At 41.9% G+C, this 23,835-nt stretch overlaps 1 protein-coding gene across 4 annotated transcripts in view; it reads left to right on the plus strand.

Annotated features, from left to right (window-relative positions):
* Positions 1-20,002, plus strand: part of FAM120B (family with sequence similarity 120 member B) — a 40,308-nt gene extending 20,306 nt beyond the window's left edge. For 3 of the 4 annotated variants that reach the window (XM_083496458.1, XM_083496459.1, XM_083496457.1), the window contains exons 7-11: positions 10,856-11,062; positions 12,270-12,378; positions 12,772-12,912; positions 15,602-15,651; positions 16,853-20,002. In XM_083496458.1, the coding sequence (XP_083352584.1) occupies positions 10,856-11,062; positions 12,270-12,378; positions 12,772-12,912; positions 15,602-15,651 (507 nt within the window). In that variant the 3' untranslated portion in view covers positions 16,853-20,002. Of the gene's footprint in view, positions 1-10,855; positions 11,063-12,269; positions 12,379-12,771; positions 12,913-15,601; positions 15,692-16,852 lie in introns of all 4 variants that reach the window. The other variant, XM_083496456.1, reaches the window with a different exon arrangement.
* Positions 20,003-23,835: the final 3,833 nt, after the last annotated feature.

Genomic DNA, 23,835 nt, shown 5'->3' on the forward strand with positions numbered 1-23,835 from the left:
TAGATGTACCAGAACTCAGTTAATCTTTTGTTCTGTCTTAGGTTGCAATCAACAGGACTTGCTTCTGATAGTAGGGGAGCATTTTTTGGTGAGAAATTTGTGGTACAGTGTTGGGGTATGGTTATTCTTGAAGATGTTTCTCCTGTGGTTCAGAATCGACATGTTGTCACACCCACAAAAACTGTGGGTTGGTGATGGTGGGCTATTTCAAAATGGTCACCATCTCACTCGGAAAATTGGCAATATCTTCCTCATGTGCTACTGGATTGTACAGAGTCATTCATGAATCAGCCTTAATGCTGTTTGTAACTTTACAATGGGTTTTGATGGATATAATCTGTTGTCAGTGCTTCCCCCCCACCCACCGAATAATAGGCCCCAGTACTCACCATGAAGTTGTTATAGTAAGTGCCTCACTTTTAAACAATAACAAAAAGAGGTGCCAGTACTGCGTGCGCTTGAGTACCCCTGGAAAAAAAGCACTGTCTGTTGTTATGATGGTAAGTGCAAACATTAAAAAGGGGGCATAAATATCCCCAAGAAGAAATGTGTCCCTATGTCATGCCACAAACCTGCCACGGAACACATAAATCTAATCAATTGTTCCTTTACTAAACAGGCATGTACAGAATTGTTGCCGCAAATGAGTCAAATGACACCCATCAACATTGGTCAATGTAGTGCTTTTGATTTGAGCAATTCCAAGCTGTTGAATCTGCTGTGTTATTGATAGTAAATGTCAAAATGGTTGTTCTCCCCATGAAAATACACGCAAGCTTTATCACGTTTGTAAAAATAAAAATAAAAAAAGGAAGTCGAAATGGCTTCAGGAAAAGCAAAGCAGTAAACTCATAAATGTATCTCATAAAATGATCACTAGCTTCAAATGGAACTCTTCGGGGTTTTAAATAAGTTTTGCAGTGTGAACCTAAACCATTAAAAATGGTTGACACTCTTAAATCCCTTGGAAATTTATGAGACTGAAGCAGTTCTCTGTGCACAATTCCTTCTTGATTTTACTAAGGTTTAGGTGTGCTTTATTAAAGGCACTATTCAGAATGGTCCTAGTTGTCAAAAATAACCCTGTGAATACAGAATCAAATACAACAGCAGTATTTTTAAATATCATGCTCTTGATCTAAAGAGTGGTGTAACAAGTGCATGGAGGTAATATTTTGTTCCTCACGATTCTGAAACCAGAGAATGAAACTGAATGGTGGGAGATTCAGGATAGGCAAAAAGAAGCAGTTCTTCACACAGTGATTAGCTAACTGACATTTGCTTCCATAAAATAATCATCACCAACTTAGGTGGCTTCAAAAGGAAATTAGACAAATTCATAGAGGATAAGGTTATCAGTGGCTACTAGTCATGGATGTAGCTTGAATGCTACATCCAGAATCAGAGACAACCTCACCTGTCACTGGGAACAACTGTGAAAGATGGCAATTGCCTTCTTGTCTGTTTATGGGCTTCTCATAGCATCTGGTTAGCCACCATAGGAAAGAGCAGTTTTTTTCAAAAAGCACCCTCCCTTCCTATTCCTTGCTTGCTGTATAACAAAACACTTTCAAAATCCAGAGAAACTTCAGAAGCAGGTGTGACGCAAGAATTGCTGTTTTAAATAAACCAGACTATATGTATTAAACCTAAGCACACTGAAAGAATCCCTTTCAGGTCCTAGCCTATGTTTTATTTATTTTGCCTTAAAAAGAGAGAAGGGATCATTCTGAACAAATTATTAGCAAATTACAACTGTAGTCATTATGATTAGGAAGGTAAGTTGGGTGTGTAACTGTAGGCAATTTACTGTGCAGTCCTCTGCACTTCCATTGATAAACAAGTCCCATTGAGTTCAGCATAGCTCACTTCCAGATGAGTGAGTGTAAACTCCGAGAATGAGTCCCATTTGGCTCAGTGGGACTTGGAACAATTACCTATTGGATTGCACAGTGATTCAAATGAGTGGAGCCCATTTCAGGTTTACTCCTTGCCAAATCCAGTGGCGAAAATAGGGGGAATGAGAGCTTCAGAAGGCTGCCCTACAAAGCCCCGATGGAGGAAACAAGCAACTGCAGGAGAGTTAACATTCCCTGTTAAATATTATCCTAACTTCTGGTGTGATTGGTATGTAATGGCTAGGTTGAAGAAATTCTGAAAAGCATTCTTTCTTCAGGTTAATCTTAGAAAGATCGTATGAAGAGGGAAGATGTGTTTACCTGGTTAACAGAGCTAAGTCATGTCCTGTTTAAGAGATGACCTGCACTCTTAAGTGGCAGGTGCTGCCTAGGCTTGGGTGTAGGATGGCAGCAGGTGGGGGTGGGGTGGGGGAAAGGAGCCTGCAGTAAGGATGCCATGGCACTGGCACCTGCTTCTCAACTGCTCTGGTCGCTCCCCCACTCCCGTCTGCACCTGCTTGTCCATACTTTGTTACTGATGGAATGCATGTTCATCTGCCTAGGGGTTCAGGTGGAAGGCCAGTAGTAAACTTGAAAAAGAATGAACAATATATGGGGCACAATCCATTTATATTTTTTTTCTCCTCCAGCACTGAGTGTACATACTCTCTGGGTAGCTTTCACAATAGAACCCAACAAATAAAACAAGGAAATTGAAAAACACAATAGAATCATTTCTCCAAACAAAGGGCTGGGAAAATAAAAAGACTTTTGGCTGGCACGGTAAAGGCAGTCAAGTGGATGGCATAGGACCCTTGCTGGGGAGAGGATTTCATAAATGGGGTGCCATCAATGGGAAGGCCCACTCCTCAGTTGTCATCCACCTTGCTTCTGATGATACCTGGAAGAGGGCCTTAGATGATGATCTCATTGGACAGGCAGGCATCTGAGGGTGAGGGTGAGGCAAAGGCGCTGAAGGCTTGAAGAGGCTGTTATGTTTTGTGGAAAGAGCTGAATTTTAAGCTCATGGCTGATCTGTAGAAAGGTCACTTTGCTAGTACTAAGGTCACTTTGCTAGTACTAAGGACCACACTACGAACACAGAGCATGCTCACTCAAATATTATTTACAAGAAAGCAGTGTAGAAACTATTTGTGCACCGCATCCATACTAGCAAGTCAGCATTTGTGCTATGTGTGCTACAGTTTCCATACTGAAGTATATAGTGAGATAATCCCTGATGGTACTGAAAGCTGTAAAGCTATTCCATAGCCCTTTGATGATTGTGTTTTCAAAGCATTCTGCCTAACTTTGACAAAGGGGGCACTGTAGACTCTATTTCTGTGTTTGGGGACAAAAATGGAATTGATCCCTGCGTCTATGAAGTTCCATACTTAGTTTTTGTTGTGTGCAAGTAGTTCAAGGATGCAAGCTGGATCTTCAGCACTATTCTAGGATGAGACATATATGAGTGGGGACAATAAGCCTTTCCATTATGAATAAAGGTAAAGGGACCCCTGACCGTTAGGTCTAGTCATGGATGACTCTGGGGTTGCGGCGCTCATCTCGCTTTACTGGCCGAGGGAGCTGGTGTACAGCTTCCAGGTCATGTGGCCAGCATGACTAAGCCGCTTCTGGCAAACCAGAGCAGCGCACAGAACTGCCGTTTACCTTCCCGCCAGAGCAGTACCTATTTATCTACTTGCACTTTGACTTGCTTTCAAACTGCTAGGTTGGCAGGAGCAGGGACCAAGCAACGGGAACTCACCCCGTCGTGGGGATTCGACCCGCCAACCTTCTGATCAGCAAGCCCTAGGCTCTGTGGTTTAGACCACAGCACCACCCGTGTCCCAATTCCATTAGAGGACTATGAAAACCAGTGTGGTGTAGTGGTTAAGAGTGGCAGACCTTGGGCCAGTCACACTTCTTTGAAGTCTCTCAGCCCCACTCACCTCACAGAGTGTTTGTTGTGGGGGAGGAAAGGAAAGGAGAATGTTAGCCACTTTGAGACTCCATAGGGTAGTGATAAAGCGGGATATCAAATCCAAACTCTTCTTCTTCATATGAAAGCTAAGTTTCATGCTCCCAGTGACTTGCTGAGATATTGACTAACATGAAGAACCCACCAAGTTGTAGTGATCTAAGATGCACTGCAGAGGTGCATCATACTTTTTCCAGGACATGCCTAGCTTGAGCTAGACACTTGTCTGTGATGTGTCAGAGAATTCAGATAGCTAGTCCCTGAGCCAAAAAAAAAGAAAAAGCAGTGTTGAGAACTGATTCAAGAATTTTGAGTTCTTTCTGCTTTTAAAATAACATATTACAGTTTCATAAACAAAATCTAGTCCCCTTTTAAAAATAAATCCCATCTTTAAAATATTAACCTTTATTCCCTGTTGCTGTAATATCCCAGAACCAAACTGTTTCACAAAAGTAAACTAGTGCGCACTTAACTCCCACCACAAGCGATTAAAATTTCACTTCACTGATTAATTTTGTTCAGTTCCAGATTTAGTTCATTGATCTATTGGTTAAACCAATTAAAGCTTGCAGCCTACAAAAATGTCACACAGGCCTGCTTTGCATGGCACATTAAGCCAAACCTTGGCTTAGGGAGACTGTGCAAGCTCATGCTTAGGGACAAGGTAGCATAGCCACAAGTCCCCAGTTTGGACAGTCACCTTGGCCTGGCTCAGCGTGGCAGCAAAAAGGACCAGAGAGGAGTAAAGCTGCCAAAAGCTCTTCCCTGGAAGCCCACACAGTCATGTGGTCCCAGTAAGTCAAGCTTTGGCTTTAGGAATCTCTGTGGTGACTTTACCCTGTCATTCTCCACTCATCTGCCTTGACTGTATATTACCAGCAGAAGCTCTTATTTTTAGTGCTGAAGAGAAGAGCAGTGGGAGCCCACATATTTCGTGGCTTGTTTCTGTCTATCTGCTACAATTAATTTGAGAAAATTATTTAACTGTGGCTTCTCAACCCCCAGCAAATGGCAATACATTTTAGTGTCCCCCAGTACAGCATGATTCACTTACTAGAGTGCGGTGACTTAAAGGGACACCAATGCAGAGTATATTGCAGTGAAGATAAGATATTGCTCACAAACTCCCCCTTCTCACATACTTGCAGATTGTATCTTTTTAGTTCTAATTTTAGCTTTGTGAAATTAACAAAAGTGAAGGAGCCACCTGTGTGGACAGGTTATGGTTCAGGTTGCTATCGCGCCGCAGAAACTTGCCAACAACATAAAGCAGGCCCAAACAGACATTCAATTAAGGTGCTATGGACAAGACTGGTCTCAAAACAAATGGTGCCCCAGGCAAGGAACACACCCAGATTTCCCCCTCCATTTAAATACCTTATTTCTTATTGTGTTTCTAGCCCATTTCACAACTCTGATCCACTATCTACATCGTATAAGTCAATGAAAATGCAAGCTAGGACCTGTAAAACTGTATTTGTTCATGCCATATAAATTTTCTGTATTAGTTGTTTCAGCTGCTGAATGACTGCGCCTGGCCTTCTTGTCACCCAATATCCCAGGTGGTCGCCTGGCCCTAAATCTACCCATAAGCATATTGCAATCATGCCATGAATGGCTGCGTGTGAATGGTTTAATGACAAGACCACTGTATAAGGACTTCCTGCATAACCCATACCTTCTAGCCTGATTTGAAAACATTTACACAGAAAGCATCTGTAGTACATTCATAGACTCTATACAAAGTAAAAGAAAACTGTGACACTCTGAAGAGCTTTGTTGTGATAGCTATTAGGAACTAATCACATGTATGAAATAAAGGGCCTTGCAGAGGTACTGCTACTAAAATAAAGCTAAAGTTCAAGGTGTATTTGGAACAAGATCTGCAACACTGCAATTATTTGCTTTCTTGTTAGCCTTAGTTCTTATCTTGTTTAATTTGATTTATGCTGCATTATATATGCCAGTTCTTTTTAATGCTTTATTTGTCAGGAAACACAGTACCACATCCGTCAAGAGCAAGGTATTGTTAAGTGTAAAATATTATTTCCTTTATTGGGTAACCCTTCTAGGTGTGTTGCACCTGAGCAGATGGTCAACTTGCTCAAGGTATTTTTGAGAGTTTGCATTAGTGTTTTATAGATATCTAAAGTGATGTGGACAGGTATTCTCTTTCATTTTAGACCCAGAGAAGTTTTACATGGAAAAGATTTTGCTTGTACTTTTCCTTGCAGGGCTGATCATTTTGTAATTTTGTAACTAATACGTTAACTTTAACCAATCATACTCCGTACCAGCAAACACCTGCCTGCCTCCTTCAGTTTATAATAAAACCACTTTACAATGTATATTCATTGTGACATTATGAAAACTGTAATGTTAGATACAGGTATAGACATAGATATATGTATGTAGGCCACATAGTCTGAAAACCACTTTTCATGCTACCTGTTTATACTTGAGTGTGCATACTCAAATGCAAATTATCTACATTTCCAATCAGTGTAAACAGCATGCATGTTTGGTAGGAGAGGTGTGTCTTCTCAGAAGTGGAATTTGGTAATAGATGGCTGCTTTTAAGTTTCAAAAATCAGACTTTGCAGCATTTCACCCTTTGCAACAGCAATAATAGCAGTTGTCTAGCACTCTAGACATTTTCAGAGCATTTCGTTTCAGTATGCGCTGCAAAAAGCCAGGTTAGCATTATCAGTCCCATATTTCAGATAGGGGTGTGCGGCTTTCTTGAGGCCACTTAGCAAAAGCTCATAGCAGAGATGAGATTTCAACCCGGGATTTCTTGTCCACACAGCCCAGTCTCTTAGCCTCAACCTCTCTTAGCTTGTGGGGTATGTGTGTATAAGGGAATGGCCCATAACAGCATGAAAAGAGCCTGCTAGATCAGACCAGTCACCCATCTACTCCAGCCTCCTGCTTTCACAATGGCCAACCAGATGTTTGTGGGAAACCAGGGAGCAGATAATGAGCAGAAGAGCACTCTCCCCTCCCATAGTTTCCAGAAACTGGTATTTGGAAGCATTGCTCCCTCCATCTGTGGCAGCTGACCATAGCCATTGTGGTTTTGGATAGCTAATTCTCACAGTGTACGTGAGAAGGATGTTTTCCGCTTGTGCTGGTCATCAGCTGGTCCACACGGCAGGTGGCACAATCCATCCATCCTTTTTCCTTGCACAGTTCTCTGCAGTGCACTTACTACTCAGTGTCAAAACAGGAGTGCAGGAAACCGCTCTGTGGGGGGTGCCCCAAAATGAATCCCTTTGAGCTTTAGAAGTGAATTTAACTGATTTGGGTTTCGATTAATAAACAAGGCTTTGTTTGTTGTGAGTCTCTTGCTGTGTTTTTGATTTTCAGGGTTTCTTCATGGGACACAAAAATGTAAAGCGATATTGAAATCTTTGTTTAGGTTCACTCCAGAGCCTTGGCTTACAGTAAATATCAGTTTTGTTCAACCAAAGTATCACTTTACACAAATCTCCCAATGAAGCACAGTAAACAAACTTTTCCGAGCATATATAAACCCCAAACTGCTGTTCTGTTTACTGTTAAATATTTACTGTGTGAAGCATTAGGGACATTTAAGAACTGGTTATTCCTGTTTTGTCCTTTCAACAGGTATCTTAGCTGGTAAGACCCTCCTTTTCAACTGTATTGTGTTTGCTGCTGCCTTGACTAAGCAGGAAGGACTTAACTTAAGCTTTAGTCTTTTGGGTATAGCCTACCCTTGTTCCAAGGTGCACAAGATGGCATGTGCCCCCCCCCCCCACGAGAACTGTACAAAATAGGTTAAGCTGAGAGACGGTGAACTAGCCCAAGTCACCCTGTCAACCATACCAGCCTGACATTAGTAATGCTCACAGTTCTGAAATCTTAGATATTCAAGCTGGAGGGTCACTTCTATAATGTTCATTCTGCCATCATGTGATCTGCTCATTTGCATGGATTGATTTATCTGACTGATATCTTATATTTACTGACACTTATATTTATCCTTGTCAACATTTGTTCAGCCTTTATTGGCATAATCCTTGTCAACATTTCCCTCATTGCAGGCAGAGGTAGGTGGATATGTGCCACTGTTCACACCAACGAGGTTCATACTTGATTTGGGAATAAGCCAAGTTGCCCTTCAGTTTTTTACTTAACAAACACTAACATCCATACAACCATCTGGCTGTAGCTATCAGTCATTTAATTAAAGCATCTACCTCACTTTCTTTTAAAGACATCTTTAACAGGTTTAAGATTACCATTTAAAGTCATTGAAAATAACCTGATCTACACATAGCTCACGCATAACAGTCTTAAACACCTTCTACATTTTCCACCAAACTGCTCTGTAGATACGCAACTGTGTTTGAAAAGATGAGTGCTCCTCCTCCTCCTCTTCCTCCTCCTCCTCCATCATTGTTTTCCTTTTCCCAGGACCATGGATCTTCTTTACTCTTCCAAGGAAAGCATCCTTCAGCCACTTCTGCATGGGAGCTGTGAAGCCATTCCATGCACTTGGGGCTGCATGACAATGATGGGGCCTATACCATGTTTTCCCCTGGGTGGGAAAATCCCATGTGGCTGTGAAGGGCACCACAAGTAGAGTAGAAACAGAAGCTGGTGTCTTTGCCCAGAGGTTGATTGTTTGCATTTAAAGCTAGGGTTCTGTTACCACATTGGTCTATGCAAGTATATGTGTATGAAGAAAAAAAGGTGCTATTACGTTTTTTAAAAACCGATGATGGAAAGCTTGCCTAGGCATGGATAGTACCATATGGTCAGCTCAAATAGGCTATGAGTATGAGATGGGAGCAAGTTCCCCAGTCAGGTTCTCTCGTTTATTAAAGAAAGGGGGGACCAGAAACGTCCCTTCAGTAGGATCTACACTGCTGGAGTGGCACCTAAAATGAATGGGACTGCCTATCATCAGTAATTAAGTCATCCATCAAAGACAAAATGCACACACCTCACAGCAAGAGCTGCCAGGTGGGGCTGTGTCCTGGCTCTCCTCGTGCCATGGGCAAAGGGCTTTGACTCAGCTAGGCATTGCTGGAAAGCATTCAGGCAAAAGCAGCTTGTGTATAGATAGCAGTAGGATCCCTCCTGCTCCACCGTCCCCACCATCCTTCCCCCCGTCCTTTGATTTCTCATTATGTGTTCCTGGGAGGCTGCTGCAGCTGGCACAGCCTCCTTGCCATTCAGGCAGCCCCACACTGAGCACATTCTCAGGGTTGCACATGTTTGGTACTGCTGGGATGGTAAACTAACAGCAGGCCCGTAGCCATGGGGGTGGAGGCAGCTGTGAGTCCCCCATGATATTCTAGGCTTCCCACCCCCCTAGCCTTTGCTTGTGGAGAGATAAAGAAAATATCCAGGCGTTATTCCACCCAGTTGCTCAGTAAGAAGTAAATGGGCTCCTTCTCTTCCTGGGTTCTTGGTGCGAAAGCAGTTGGACGTTAAAATTAATAACTAGTAAGTGGATTTAACCAGTTGCCTGTCTTTAAAACATCAAAAGGCTTATATATCTGACATTTTGTTATTTGAATGTTCTGCTTATCCTCTGTGCCCTCCAATATATCCAGCACAAAATGTCTAGCTACAATATATCCAGCTACAAGCAGGTCTGACTACTTGTCGCATCTTCAAATCCAGTCACTTTTTTGGGGGGGGCGGGTGTCCAGTGGCCTTCTAACTTTGTGTGATGTACTCCAACAATACTTTCCCTCACTTTTCTAAGAATTAGATAGGTTTGTCTCTTATTTTCCCCTGTATTGGGGGGTGGTTGTAGCCACAGCATCTTCTGTATGGCGGAGGAAGGCAATAAGACACATGACTACAGTTCGGAGCCATTCTTCCTTCCAGCTCCTGTTGAGGCATATGCAGTCAGTGCTTCATTTATCCCCATCTCATCCACTAAACATTGCTGTCAAAAATAGAGATACCGGCCGTGTTTGCATGTCACAATAAGCCAAGGCTGAGGGCTTTTCATATTTCATTGGGAATGAGTGGCATGCTTCATTCCTCCCCTGGCAGAAACCAGGAAAGCTTGGTTTCTCATGGCATCTGAACCTGGGATCATGGTTTGTTTCCCCCTAACAAATCAGAATTGCAAAACATTCCTAAGCTATGGTTTGTTGTTGGCTTCTGAATTCTACATTGTTGGGGAGAAGCAAACAATGATCCTGGGTTCAGATGCCGTGGGAAGTCAAGTGTAATTGCAGCTTCCTGGTTTATTTGTCCCCCTTGCATCACAAATATGGCCCTGGTACAAGCGAAGAGTGGGATGGAAAATTCTGGAATGTACTTCTGCTGTACCTATGTATGTATGTATGTATGTATGTATGTATGTATGTATGTATTTACTGCCCTTCCTCCTAACGGAGACAAGGGTAGCAAATAGGAAGCAAAAAAGCAAAAATATTTATTTAAAACATTTTAAAAACAATTCTAATAAAGATGGAGACGAGGCTTAAAAGGCTGTTTGGAAGAGGGAGGCCTTCAGTAGGCATAGAAAAGACTGTAGGGATGGCACCTGTCTAAAGGGAAGATATTCTAAAGGGTATGCGCCACAACACTAAAGGCCCAATTCCACCCAGAGTGGCTAGGGAAACTCAGCCAGATGGGCAGGGTATAAATAACAAATTATTATTATTATTACATTGCATGGAACAGACCTCCTAATAAGATGGTATAAGTCAGGCATAGGCAAACTCGGCCTTCCAGCTGTTTTGGGACTACAGTTCCCATCATCCCTGACCACTGGTCCTGTTAGCTAGGGATGATGGGAGTTGTAGTCCCAAGATATCTGGAGGGCTGAGTTTGCCTATGCCTGGTATAAGCTGTGTAGGGCTACACCGAAACAAGCACCTTGAGCTTAGCCCAGTAGCTAATTGATATATTATTGCAACGGAATCATGGCAAGCACAGGCAGCAACAACTCCTCTCTCTTCCCTTTTAAATGCTTTAACAGCTTCCTCAGGTTGATTCCAGAGGTGTCCAGCTTGGCTCTCTCTTCATACGAGGCCTAGCTCTGATGATCAAAGCCAATAATACCTGTGGCCTCCCCTTTAAAGCGGATGACATAATGGCGTGGAGTGTATTTGATGGAACACTCTTTCACACGAAGTACCTGCAAGCCCACAGAGGATGCTCTTTACATGATCTTTTGGAAGGCAATGTAAGTACATAAGCTTGGGGTGGGGGTTGTTTTATTTAAAAGAAAAGCAAGCTTAGTTTGGGGATAATTTTTATTTTAGGAAAGCTAACCCTGTTTTCTTTGGAAAATAAAAGGTTTTCAGTAGTAGTACTTAACCTTTGCAAACTTTTGTGCTTTTCCAGCAGTGGAAATCCACCTTGTCAAATTGAAAAGAGATCCCACTTGCTAATTGTTTCTGTTGCTGATGTAATGAATAAAAATATAAATGAAACCATCTTCTTCATGTTTTATTTTGGTCTTGAGCTGAAAATCTAAAACTTACTTGTTTCTAGTTCCTTTGCCTTTTTCCATTCTGAGAGCCACATTCCCAGGCAGGGTGGGTAATGTTAATTATTATTAATTCATTAAATTTGTATACTGCTCTTCATCTGAAGAGTAGAGTGAAGTCCCTTACAGCCAGTGTCAGGATTTAAATTCAGATCAGGGCCCTGTGCCAGCAGTTCACAGCATTTCTGTGCTGGTTGGGGAGAAAGATAAACCTATCCTTCTGCAGGCAGATGACAATTATCCAGAGACTGGAGGAGATTCCCCATCCATTAGGGCCTTAAGTCATACATAGACAACTTGGTGAACCTGGAGGTGCTCATTGAAATCACACTGCAGAAGTCTCTCTAGCAGCTCTGCAACATAACTGACCTGACTGGAAGCACACAGTGCTGAGCTAGAAGTGATGTATTGGCACGGATGTATTGGCACTGAGTCCCTAAAGTATAAAGTAAAGGTAAAGGGACCCCTGACCATTAAGTCCAGTTGTGGCCAACTCTGGGGTTGCGGCGCTCATCTCGCTTTATTGGCCGAGGGGGCCAGCGTTTGTCCGCAGACAGCTTCCAGGTCATGTGGCCAGCATGGTTCGCTTCTGGCGAACCAGAGCAGCGCACGGAAATGCCGTTTACCTTCCCGCCAGAGCGGTACCTATTTATCTACTTTGACGTGCTTTCGAACGGCTAGGTTGGCAGGAGCAGGGACCGAGCAACGGGCGCCCACCCCGTCGCGGGGATTCGAACTGCCGACCTTCTGATCAGCAAATCTTAGGCCCTGTGGTTTAACCCACAGTGCCACCCGCATCCCTAAAGTATAGCCTAGATAAATGTTCTGGGGATTTCAGTGTGACTTCTCTGAAAACGAGAGGGAGAGGTTGCCATTGTTTTCATTATTTCCTTGTCTGCAGGAATCTTGGCTTGCCAAGTTTCAGGATCTGATGTCCCTTATTTGCAAAACTTGCTCGGCAAGAGGCAGGATAATTCAGAGCAGACAGCGACTGGACAGCTTCGTGACAGGTAGGTGCCATGTGAGTTCTTTTTGCAAACCACTTTGAGGTGTGTGTGTTTGCATTAACGGACGGTTCGTGTGGCAAAAGAAACATATATGGCAATATACCTGCAAGGTGTGCATGGTTTCCTATACATATCTGTGCAGAAAACTCACCAAATATGAAGCTGTCCTACGCATGCCCACAATAAGGACCATGTTCATTGCTTCTGTGCTTTTAAATTGCAGTAGTTAGTGATTTTCAAGTTTTGCTTAAAGCAGAATATCAATAATTATGTCAGCTGAAACTTTAAATTAATTTATATGCTATAACTTTCAGTTAGTTAGCTTTCAACTTGAGAACTCTGGATTTTATTTTGTTAGTGCGCTAGCAGTTTCAAGTGTCATAAATTCCTTTCCAGAGAGACGAGGAAGGGGAAGAGGTACTCACTTTTGGAATCCAAACAGAATTCCATCTCGTCCTTATCGTGATCAGGGCAGTGACTCTCTGTGGTGGAGAGACCGTCAGCCACCTGGCCATTCATATGAATCCCAGCCTCCAGGTAAAAAGAACGCAGCTTATAGATTAGCATTCAACTACACACTTGCAAAATCTTTCACTGCATCAATATTTTGATATATGAAAGCATGCATTAAAAGACTTTAACTTAACCACTGACAAGCTGTTAGCTGACTTCATACAGTGAAATGTAGGAATAGGTGAGGAACCAGCTCATCTTAATTATGCATCACTGACATTTTATAATAAGGTCACAAATAGATTATTGCCTCAATAATCACAACAAAATTAAGCATCTCCCTCCATCTATTCTAAATCTGCCGCACATATGCACACAAAATTTTCCTGTTCAAGCAGAAGCTTTATGTCGTTTGTTTTATTCCAGTTTCTTAAGGAATTTCAGTGGCGTGTTGTGTCAATCGCTTGCAGTTTCAGATTCTAATTTGTTACCCAATTCAGTATGATTGAGCTTTTGTGCAGAATCTCTATTTAATGGGTCTTGGACATACTTGAAAGTGAGCTTACAATTGCAATAAAGGGTTTTCCTCTTTCAAGCCTGAGATGTATTCAGTGTGATTAAAATATCACACTTAATTGTCTGTAATTTTCCTCCATCTCACCACCACAATTTGGCAGCCCCATATTAGTCCTCTTGTAAACATCAAGCTTAGAGCACCTGTTAATTTATCAGCTGAAACAATGCAAGTTTAATTTGCCACTTTAAACAACTGCCTCTCTAACAAAGTCTTATATCTCTGTATGTGACTGATTTTGGGGTAATTTGGAAGGATTATGACAGCACAAAGTATGGAACCAGGCCAAGCCTTCTCAAAGCTTGGGGTGAAAAAGGCCTGCATAGCCAATCCTCTTGCATCATCTGAGGTTTCCTGAGCAGAGAGGAGGCTGAGCACTTTCTCTGGAGTTCTGTACATTGGCCGCTGTTCCACCAACATCACCCAGCCTACCTCCTCCCTAGTGTCAATGTTGCTCTTGCAGAACTCAGCACGGAGGAGGATGGGAACAAAACTAGAATTAGTTGGCTTTGTCTGTCGTTGGCTCTGGCTCCTCCTACTGGTGATCTCCCTGCAGTCTCAATGGGCACCGGCCATGACCTGGTTCTGTGTTGGGTATTTTGTTCTTCTCCCACCCCCAGAAGAAATTACAGAGAAAAACAACTAGTTGAGAGGTTGTGCCCCTTCTCACAGCGTCCACTGGCCAGAGAGGGAGGAAGCAGCGTGATTTGGATTTCCTAATAGGACAGCGAATTGTCCCTCTTGACTTGAATCCTTCATGGCATTCAATTAAAAGAGATAGGAATTCATCCTCTGAGAAAGTAGAAGCTGTACCTCTTTCTTCACAGAAGGCAGGCACCAAGAGAGGGGAGTGTGAGTTCCTCCAATCAAACCAAACACCTTCAAGAGCTGCCTTAGCAGGGTCTATTTTCTAATGTTTAATCTCACACAGTAAGAGAACACATCCAGTTTCCAAAGCTCTTACTGCTTTCCATGAATACACTGGTAGTTTTGAAGCAATGCACATTTGGGTTCAAATTTATGTTAGTATACCGTGGCAGGCAGTAACTGCTTCATGCAGTAAGCTAAGTATGGACTGTGAATTGAAGCGTCCTTCCATTCAAGTTGGTCTCAAATGTCTATAAAGTTACCTGAAACAGCCACTGTTGATAGATAATTCATAACTCCATTAGGGTGTAAATAAAGAGCCATGTTCTTCCAGCTTTTTATTCTGCCTCTTCTCCCCATCAATCTGCATTCTGTATCCTACGTGGTCCCGCAGCTATCAGTCATGTCCCCTGTGACTTTACAAATCTACATGAAACCACTGAGTGGGTCAAGGTGCTTGTGGTTCACAAGCTGCATGAAAGTAGGAGCAAAAAGGGGAACGCTCAAGATGTGTGCACAAACCACTCATCTTGTCTTAGAATTATGGGTGAACATGAGAAATATAGGTTCAAAAACATTGTGTCACCCTGGGTGGGATATAAATTAAGCCTGTCTGGTCTCTTAAATCTGAGGGTGAATCCTTTTTCATGGTCCTCATAGAGGTATATTGGGTGGTAATACAGTGAAACCTCGGTTTCCGGGCATCTTGGGAGTCAAACGTTTCAGCTTTCGAACGCCGAAAACCCGGAAGTAACTGCTTCGGTTTTCAAACGCTTTTCGGAAGCCAGATGTGCCACACTGCTTCCGTATTGAGTTTTCCAGATGTAAATTCTTCCGGAAATGTATGCATTGGTTTTCGAACGTTTCAGAAATCGAACGGTCTTCTGGAACGTATTATGTTCAAAAACTGAGGTTCCATTGTACTATGAAAAGGGTGTTCTCTGCAGCGGTGCCAACATCATGAAATGCCCTCTCCAGGAAGTATGACTGGTGCCAGCTATGTTGATATGTCCCCCGTTTGCCTGAGCCTTCTCAGGGTTTTCTTATTGGTTTATATTGCTAGGTTGTTTTGAGTTGTGCTAGTTTAAAGGGATATTTTATGCTTGGCATTAAGGTTGAGTATAGGGATTTTTTTATCTCCTTTGTTCATCTGTCTGATGGTTTAGCTTTCAACTGAATTGTAGATTGCAAGTTGATAATCTACAATTATCAATAATAAAAGTGGGATAAAAGTGTACTGAACAAATAAATCCTAAAATGAATAAAATAATTTCTGAACTGTTACCAGGGATGCTCTTTGAACATTAAAAATAATCTTTTTCCCTCCATCAGGTCGAGGATATGGACCAAGACACCAACCTACCAGGGGACAAAGATTCTAGGTAAATAGCTGCAATAGTAATTAATGGAAAGAGATAGAAAGTGAGTTAATTAAAAGTTTTCTAAAGCTATTCTTAAAGATTTTTAGATGTATTTGTAAAATAAAATAAAATTCTTTTTGGCTCCCATTTACTTTTTTTTTAACATTTGAATTTGTACCTAGTATAAAACAAGTTTGAGCGTTTTGCCTCCATAAAGCTGTCAGACAAAGGCAGGACTAAGTAATATTGAGCCCCAGAGCTGTATCTACTCCCCAAGGGTTCCACCACCTGGCTTTCTGCCCCCTGTGGCAACAACGATAGGCCAGGCATTCCAAGGGAAGAGATAGTGGGGGAGCCTTTGTACTTCAGTTTATGAGGCCTATATAGCCTACATTTGAAAGTGCTGGCCATACTATCTTTAAGGCTACTTCCTCTTGAATATTGACATTGCTGTCAAAACATGAGGACCAAATTCTCTAGTGTGGATGTTGACATTGGAGGCAATGGGTGAGGTCTTGATACAGTTGCTGTAGTTTTCTTTATTAATGTTTCTCCCGAATTCACTGATCCTCCCCCAAATAAATAGTTAAATAAATAAAGTTAAAATAATGTAAAACTGTGGTATCACAACATACATACATACATACATACACAGCACATTATTATTATTATTATCACTCTCCCAATGTCTTCCTATTCTCTTAATAAATGGTTTCAGAATTGCAGCCCAGAGGCAGTTCAACTTTACATCTAGGTGGTCTATAAACCAAGCTATCAACACGGGCATCATAGTTTTATAACATTGGTCCATAACCAGCAGGGAATGCCCCTCAGGTTTTTAGGGTTGTTGTTGTTGTTTTTGCTGCGTATCATGGTGTAGTCTATTTTAAAGAGCTGAAAGCACCGAAGCACATACATATCTGTTGTTCTTCTTGTAGTGCATGGTCCGAGATCCTTGTCTGAGGTATAGAATTGACTGTTGCATAGACAGAATTAAAAATAATTATCACAGCAAATCAACATTCACCTACAATTGTCTGTTATCAGCTAGAGAGTTATAAAGATCAGGAGGGGCTTATTTATGTAGTTCCAAACTGTTGTTTAAAACAAAAGTCTCATTTCATTTTGTATTGCCACACAAACATGGCAAATGTTCTTTTTTCTGTGAATATATAGAGTAGTTGCTTACTTTAGCTCCATGACTGTTTGTTTGTGTTTTTAGGTAGCCCCAGATGATTCTCCTCCTGGGTGGAACTGGAGGGAGGAAGAGTGAGAGAGGAAAAGGGGGTCTGATAATGTATGGAAAATTAATCATTATTAATCATTAAAACCAACTGACTGATTTATATTGCTGGAAGAGCAATTAAGCACATTCTAGCTTTTAAAAAATGAGCTGTGTAATGTAGCTTGCTTTGACCTGAAGAGCTTTGCTTAAAGCACAGCAAAACCTATTATAGTGAAAGGGAAAAACTTCAAAATGGGGTGTGGGCAATCTTTGATGTTTCCAGCTCACTGATATGGGTGCTTTTGTGCCAATAAAAAATAATGATTTTATTAGCAGTCAGTTATTCGTACCCACAATGTATATTGGTATATCTCTTTGATAGAACTGCACCCTTTGTTTCAAGCAGAGTTCCCAAAGCAGTTCACAGCATACGTAAGACATAATTGAAGCATCAGAGTGAATTGTATTTTAATATTCTAACATAAACACACTTGAAATCTGATTATGGGAGAAATTATGGTGATTATGGGTGGCGCTGTGGGTTAAACCACAGAGCCTAGGACATGCTGATCAGAAGGTCAGTGGTTCGAATCCCCGCAACGGGGTGAGCTCCCATTGTTCGGTCCCTGCACCTGCCAACCTAGCATTTCGAAAGCACGTCAAAGTGCAAGTAGATAAATAGGTACCGCTCCAGCGGGAAGGTAAACGGTGTTTCCGAGCGCTGCTCTGGTTCGTCAGAAGCGGCTTAGTCATGCTGGCCACATGACCCAGAAGCTGTACGCCGGCTCCCTCAGCCAGTAAAGCGAGATGAGCGCCGCAACCCCAGAGTCGGCCACGACTGGACCTAATGGTCAGGGGTCCCTTTACCTTTTTTAGGCGAGATAAAGATTATAGATTTGCTATATTTTGGTGAGTGTACTATGTTTGCATTTAATAAAGAAAAGGGCGGTGATGAGTGTGTAATGCAGCTTCCCCAAATAAAATTAACCCAATGCTATATCATCATAGTATTGTGCTTATACATATGTAGGTGTGAAAAGCAGAGAAAATAATACAGAATACTATTCAGTTAACAGGCTAACAAGGTGAGAGAGTGGCTGGCCCCTCAACTCCAACCAGTTTTGGATGATGCTCATTGCTTGGATCCATTCTCTTTGGCCAGCTCCCCTGCTACAGCAGGCAGAGAGATTGCCATCTCATTTTTAAACCTCTGAGATCAGCAGTGAGTATCCAGGAAGTTCTTTCAGCACAGAGAGCCTAATTCAATCCCTTGTGGGACAAAGGTGATAGCTAACATTACAGGAGCACATCTCGCCAGCAGAAAATGTATGAATGAAGCAGAGTTTATCACATCACTAGGGATCTCTTTTTTAAAATATATATTCAAAATGTGGCGTTTCAAATAGCTCTCATAGAAGGTTCATACAAAGCGAGATAATTTTTTAGCTCTGGTTCATCTTCCCAACTGTAGAAGACACGCCAAAATTTGCATGGCACCTGGTGACTCATATAAAGGTTTAAGATAAGTCCTTTCATACCCTGGGGGAACCTGAAATAGGTATTTTCTTCTGGTTCTATTTCCTAATCAGTACTTCCTTCCAACAAACAGTCATACACAATTGATCTTTTAGTAGTAATATCTCCATTTCTTTTCACTAGGACTTTCAGGAATAGCTCAGCCATTTGTAAATAGCCACACAATATATACATACTTTCACATACACAGAAAGCATCTTGAATGCATGTCCAGTGGTCAAAATGATGCAGTGTGTGACTATTGTTAGTTTTCTTCTAGCATAATCATGGCTATACTTTTGCAAAATTCCAATTCAGGTAGCACTTCCTTGTGGATTGTACCCTATCTCCTGAATTTAAGCTTGATATATGGTCCCTGTCTCACAATCTTCATGCAAAAGCAGGCCCTTTAAAAAAAAAGTGCACATAAAAATCAAACTTCTGTTGAACCAAATTGTAGACTGAAAACAAGGTAATTATGGAGTGCACTGGCTTATCTGATAAAAAATCATTTTGCTCAAGAAGTTTATGATTAGAGTCAGTGCTGGCTGTATTTATATTCTAAGTAGATTTCATGTTCATTTATATCTTAAAATTTTGCTCATCTAGGATGGACTTAAATGAGGATTTGAATATCATTTGATATTCACCATTACCTTATCCTACGGCTTTATTGTTCACTAATTCCCTTTCTTATCGTCTCTCTGTCTCACCTATAGTTTTATTATTTGTGGCATTCTTGCATTAATCCTGCATTTCCATGGTATATGCCTTCTAGGTACATGATGTTTAATTTGTGTTATTTGCTGTGTGTATCAATGGCATCCTATTATTCTTAGACTTCCTGGTTCTTCTTATTTTTAAGTAACCTTCACAATTTTTAGGATCGATATACTATTTCTCTGTTGATCATTGAGGCTTTTGTTTCTCTCCCTCTTAATTTTCTTTCAATTTTGGGTTCAAGGTTGCTTTTGACAAAATGTACCATGGCTTGGACCCTAATTTCTGTTCTGTAAATAGAACTCCCCACCTCCCATCCTTTCATCCTCTACAGCTTCCTGCTCAGAGTTAGGAACCTCAGAAAAGCATATGATGTAGGGGATGGGCTGCAGTGGGACAAGGGAATCCCCCCTCCCCCCCCAAAAAAGAATCCATACATCTTCATATACGTATGGTTCATCTTTGCTGTGAGGCCCACAATATCCACTCCCTGCTTTGCTGGCCTATTTCCACCTGGCCTGGGAGGGTGGGGCCCAGACTGACTCTTGCTTCAAAAGCTCCTGCTACTGCAGAAGGAGCCAGAGGCCATCTTACAAGACCTGTTGCTCAGGAGGGACCAGGGGCCAGGAGGTGGGGAGCTTTTGTTGGGATCACGAGTTTAATTTTGGAGAGTCTTAATTTTTGCTGTTACTGGTATTATGTTTTTGTATCTTTATTCTTACACTGTATTATGAACTATGTGGGGATTTTTCAGTTTTATTGTATCCTTATTGAGATATTTTCATTTATTGTTTATGACTTAAATTTAGTTTTAGTTTTTTTGTAATTTTGTAATTCATTTCATGTTGTAAGCTGCCTTGAGCCCGTTATATCTATGGAAAGGTGGCATGCAAATAAATGATAACTGTTGAAGGCTTGTTGTTCTTTCCATAATTGTAATTTATGTTATCCTCCAAAATCACTTTTTTATTATTATTATAGGGCGATATACTTCATAGCGGTTCCCAAGATAACATAGAACTTCATTCAATACACTGTGATCACACACAGTCTTGTAAAAGGTAAAAATAACAGTTACTCAGAATACGTCTTGAAGAGTAACAAGACACAGCTGCTTCATTCAGGCAGGCTTAACATGGTAATTGAGTTACTAAGATGTACTTAAGTCTAGGTTAAAAATGGAGCCTGAGCTGGAGCTCAGACTTGCAATGACCTCACATTGTAGGCATGGTGGAGATGAGCAGAGCGAGAGGGTGACCTGGCAAGGAGGAGCATAAATGGCTATGCCTTCTTGCCATCTGGGCACAGAGAGGAGGGATCTTACAGAGTTCTCTCTAACGAGTTTACAGGAAAGCTCTTTGAGCCCCGGTCCCTTCATGTGCCTATCTGGCAAAACGGAAATTGTTGGTTTGACTACAATTAAATATCCCACACAGCCTGCACAAGCATTTCAGCTTGCAGATAGAACAATCCTCTCTCTCCTTCCACTGTGCACTGTTCTTCCGATCCTACAGATCCAATTTTAATGGGAAGGAGAGGGAAAGCTCCATTGCACAAGCGGAAGTCCTTCCTTCCACTAACCAGGTGTATTAAGTGAATCCTAACTTAGGTTTTTACATATTGACATTGTGGCTCTTTGCCATTGTTTTGTTTTTGAAGAAAAATGTTCTGTTTATTGCTTTGGACATAATCTTGCAGGGAAACAGCATACAAATGCACTGATAGTGATATGATTTCCCCAATTATATGTGAGCGTACCCGAAGACTTGGGAAAATCCTTTCAGATCTGTATGTTCAACTCCCTGGTTCACAAAAAACAACAGTGTGGTCCTGGTTCACCTGCACTTGAGAGGCTGCGGGTGGCGCTGTGGCCTAAACAACTGAGCCTCTTGGGCTTGCCCATCAGAAGGTCAGCAGTTCGAATCCCCGCAACGGAGTGAGCTCCCATTGCTCTGTCCCTGCTCCTGCCAACCTAGCAGCTCAAACGCAAGTCAAAGTGCAAGTAGATAAATAGGTACCGCTCCGATGGGAAGGTAAATGGTGTTTCCGTGTGCTCTGGTTTCCACCACGGTGTTCCATTGCACCATAAGTGGTTTAGTCATGCTGGCCACATGATCCAGAAAGCTGTCTATGGACAAACGCTGGCTCCCTCGGCCTGAAAGTGAGATGAGCACTGCAACCCCATAGTCGCCTTTGACTGGACTTAACCGTCCAGGGGTCCTTTACCTACCTGTACTTGAGAGGGCATTACTGTGGGCCTAAATATTTTAACTGATATTATGGTTCCGCCACCATTTGCAAGTGGAATTTATTCATTTTTACCTCACCCTTCCTCCCTTAGCAGCACAGGGCAACTTAAAGCATGACTGCTATGTGCCCGCTTTCAAACAAAGCCAAACAGCTGTGATAGCACAGTTTACTCAACCTTGGGGATTTATTAAGAACAAGCTTGGACGTCCAATAAGGTGTGCTAGTTTCATTGTTGATACGAAGGAACACTGAAAAGTGAAAACGCCAGTCATGAACTTAAGTCAGTGCCTTGGGGCAGCATGTGATTATTTTTTTTTTTTTTTTGTCGTCGTTCAAAACCCAGGCCCAGTTACCTAGGAGCTGAGAGAAGCAATGCATTTGGAGACCACTTGCTTTGTGAAAAATCAACACATACAATAACACGATCAGACCATGATTAGAACTCGTACAGAGGGACTGTGATTGCTTAAAAGCCAGTCTTGGGAAACACTGTGCTTAGACATTTTGAAACCCCTTCTGTGGCCCTAGAAAGCGCAGCTGGCCCATGGTCTTTATCTTGAAAAGCAAAGGATCATTCCCATTTTGCAGTAAGGCTTCCACTTATCGGGGCCTACCAGTAGCAATTTGCAACAATAGAGGAACAAAGATGCCATTTGACCTAGAATACAATTTTCAACTAATTAATAAAGTGACCATTAGTTCCTGAGGGGATAATAACAGGAGTAAGAGCAAATTACTGTGCTAACTAATGCTTGCTAAGGGGGTGCAAAGGAGACACGGTCATTGTATTGCAAATGTATTGAGGCTCTATTCTCCCACCCCCACCCCCACCCCACTAATACTCTTAAAGTGCTCCCACTCAACACTTGCTCCTTCTAGGACCCTTGCAAAACATGTAAGAATTAGCCCTTCAAAGATCAATCAGGATCTAATTGTTGCTAACAAAGTGCCACCTGGTGAGAAATGTTACAATATACCTTCATTACAAATCATTCAGTCTCTTAGCCCTACAACTACAGTAAAGGGGGAGTGAGACTCTGTTTCCCCCTGTTATTTCCAGGCACCTGCAATGCTTATAAAAGGCTTCAAGGCAAAGGAAAATGTGCACTTTGCACTGCAAGGCCAGAGCTGGTTCTGTTATGTTTGCAGTATCTAAGAACGGCTATTTACAATGCCCAGACGTAAAGTACTCTGTTTTACACCAGCAGTTCTCCAGTGGTATCTCAAAAAATAAATAAATGCCTGGACCTCGTCTAGTAGAAGACAAACAGTTTCTGGCATTCAGTGTTATTCTTTCCTTTGGGGCAAACTGTTCAAAAGAAGTCCATTAAAATAGACAGGTTATCACAGCAATGTCAGCTGATATGGCAGGTACATAAAAGGGATGGGGAGTTGTATCGCAAAGGAGAAAATATATTCCGAAATGCACAGTCAGATAACAAAATAAAATATATTTGCATTGAGATCAAATCACAAATATACACGCGCGCACATACATGTACATAGACGAAACAAAAAATAAACCAGAACCACATCAAAGTGGTTATAGCACATTAATAAATCTATACCTAAGAATACCATGCCTAGGGCAGGTTGTATTTTAATATACTTTTTGTACAATGTGCATTGTGTTATTTGTACATTAGATATGATTACTAAGTGCTTTTGATCAGAAAAGCAGGATAATTGTATATATTCACTGCGGACGACAAATAGGGCAATATAATTTGCCTGCTATGGCAATGGCTAGCTTGCAGTGGCTTAATGTCAGCATGGCTTACCTTAGTTGGGATCCTGTGGTCTCCCAGCCACCAAGGTGAGAACCAAACAACAATACAATAGCCCACACAGGATATGTGTGGCTGGGAGCCACAGGAGCCAGCTCTCCATTGACCATGGCAACCACGTGGACTCCCACCAATGAGGGAATGGCATCCCAAATGGCACTTCCACATCAGCCTAACATGCCAGGGTAATTAATGGATTCCCCTTGCTCTGGCAAGTGAATGAGGTAAAAATAAGCCTTTCAAGTTTGTGACAGATTATCATAGAGAAAAAAATGACAAAAATAAGCAGAGGCTGGATACTTCTTTCCTATTCTTTGATAGGGTTTAAATAGTAACAATTCTTTGCCCATTCATTTGCATTGTGGATTAAAACTCGAGGTTGAATTTGAGCTGCCTGAAGATCCCTTGTTAAAGCTCCGTGTGTTTTACCTACACAGTTGAACCTATGCAGTCAGAAAATAGCACCACATAGTTCAGTGAAGCTGACACTCATGAAATTATGGGCAGGATTGCAGTTAGGCTGATCCTACTAAGATGGGTTTTAATGGCTGGCCCTATCATTAGGCTGGGTAAGTGGGCTTCCTCAGGCAGTAGTGGGGTCAGTGGTGCTACCAGCCATTCCCCTCTGTTGGAGGACTGAGATGTGTGTACTATTTGGCCTGCCCTGTGCCTCACTGAGGTGCCGTGGAGGGTTGCTGTGTTGTTGCC

Source organism: Podarcis liolepis, assembly GCF_965112155.1.
Source record: "Podarcis liolepis genome assembly, chromosome: 3".
Classification (NCBI taxonomy): Eukaryota; Metazoa; Chordata; class Lepidosauria; order Squamata; family Lacertidae; genus Podarcis; species Podarcis liolepis.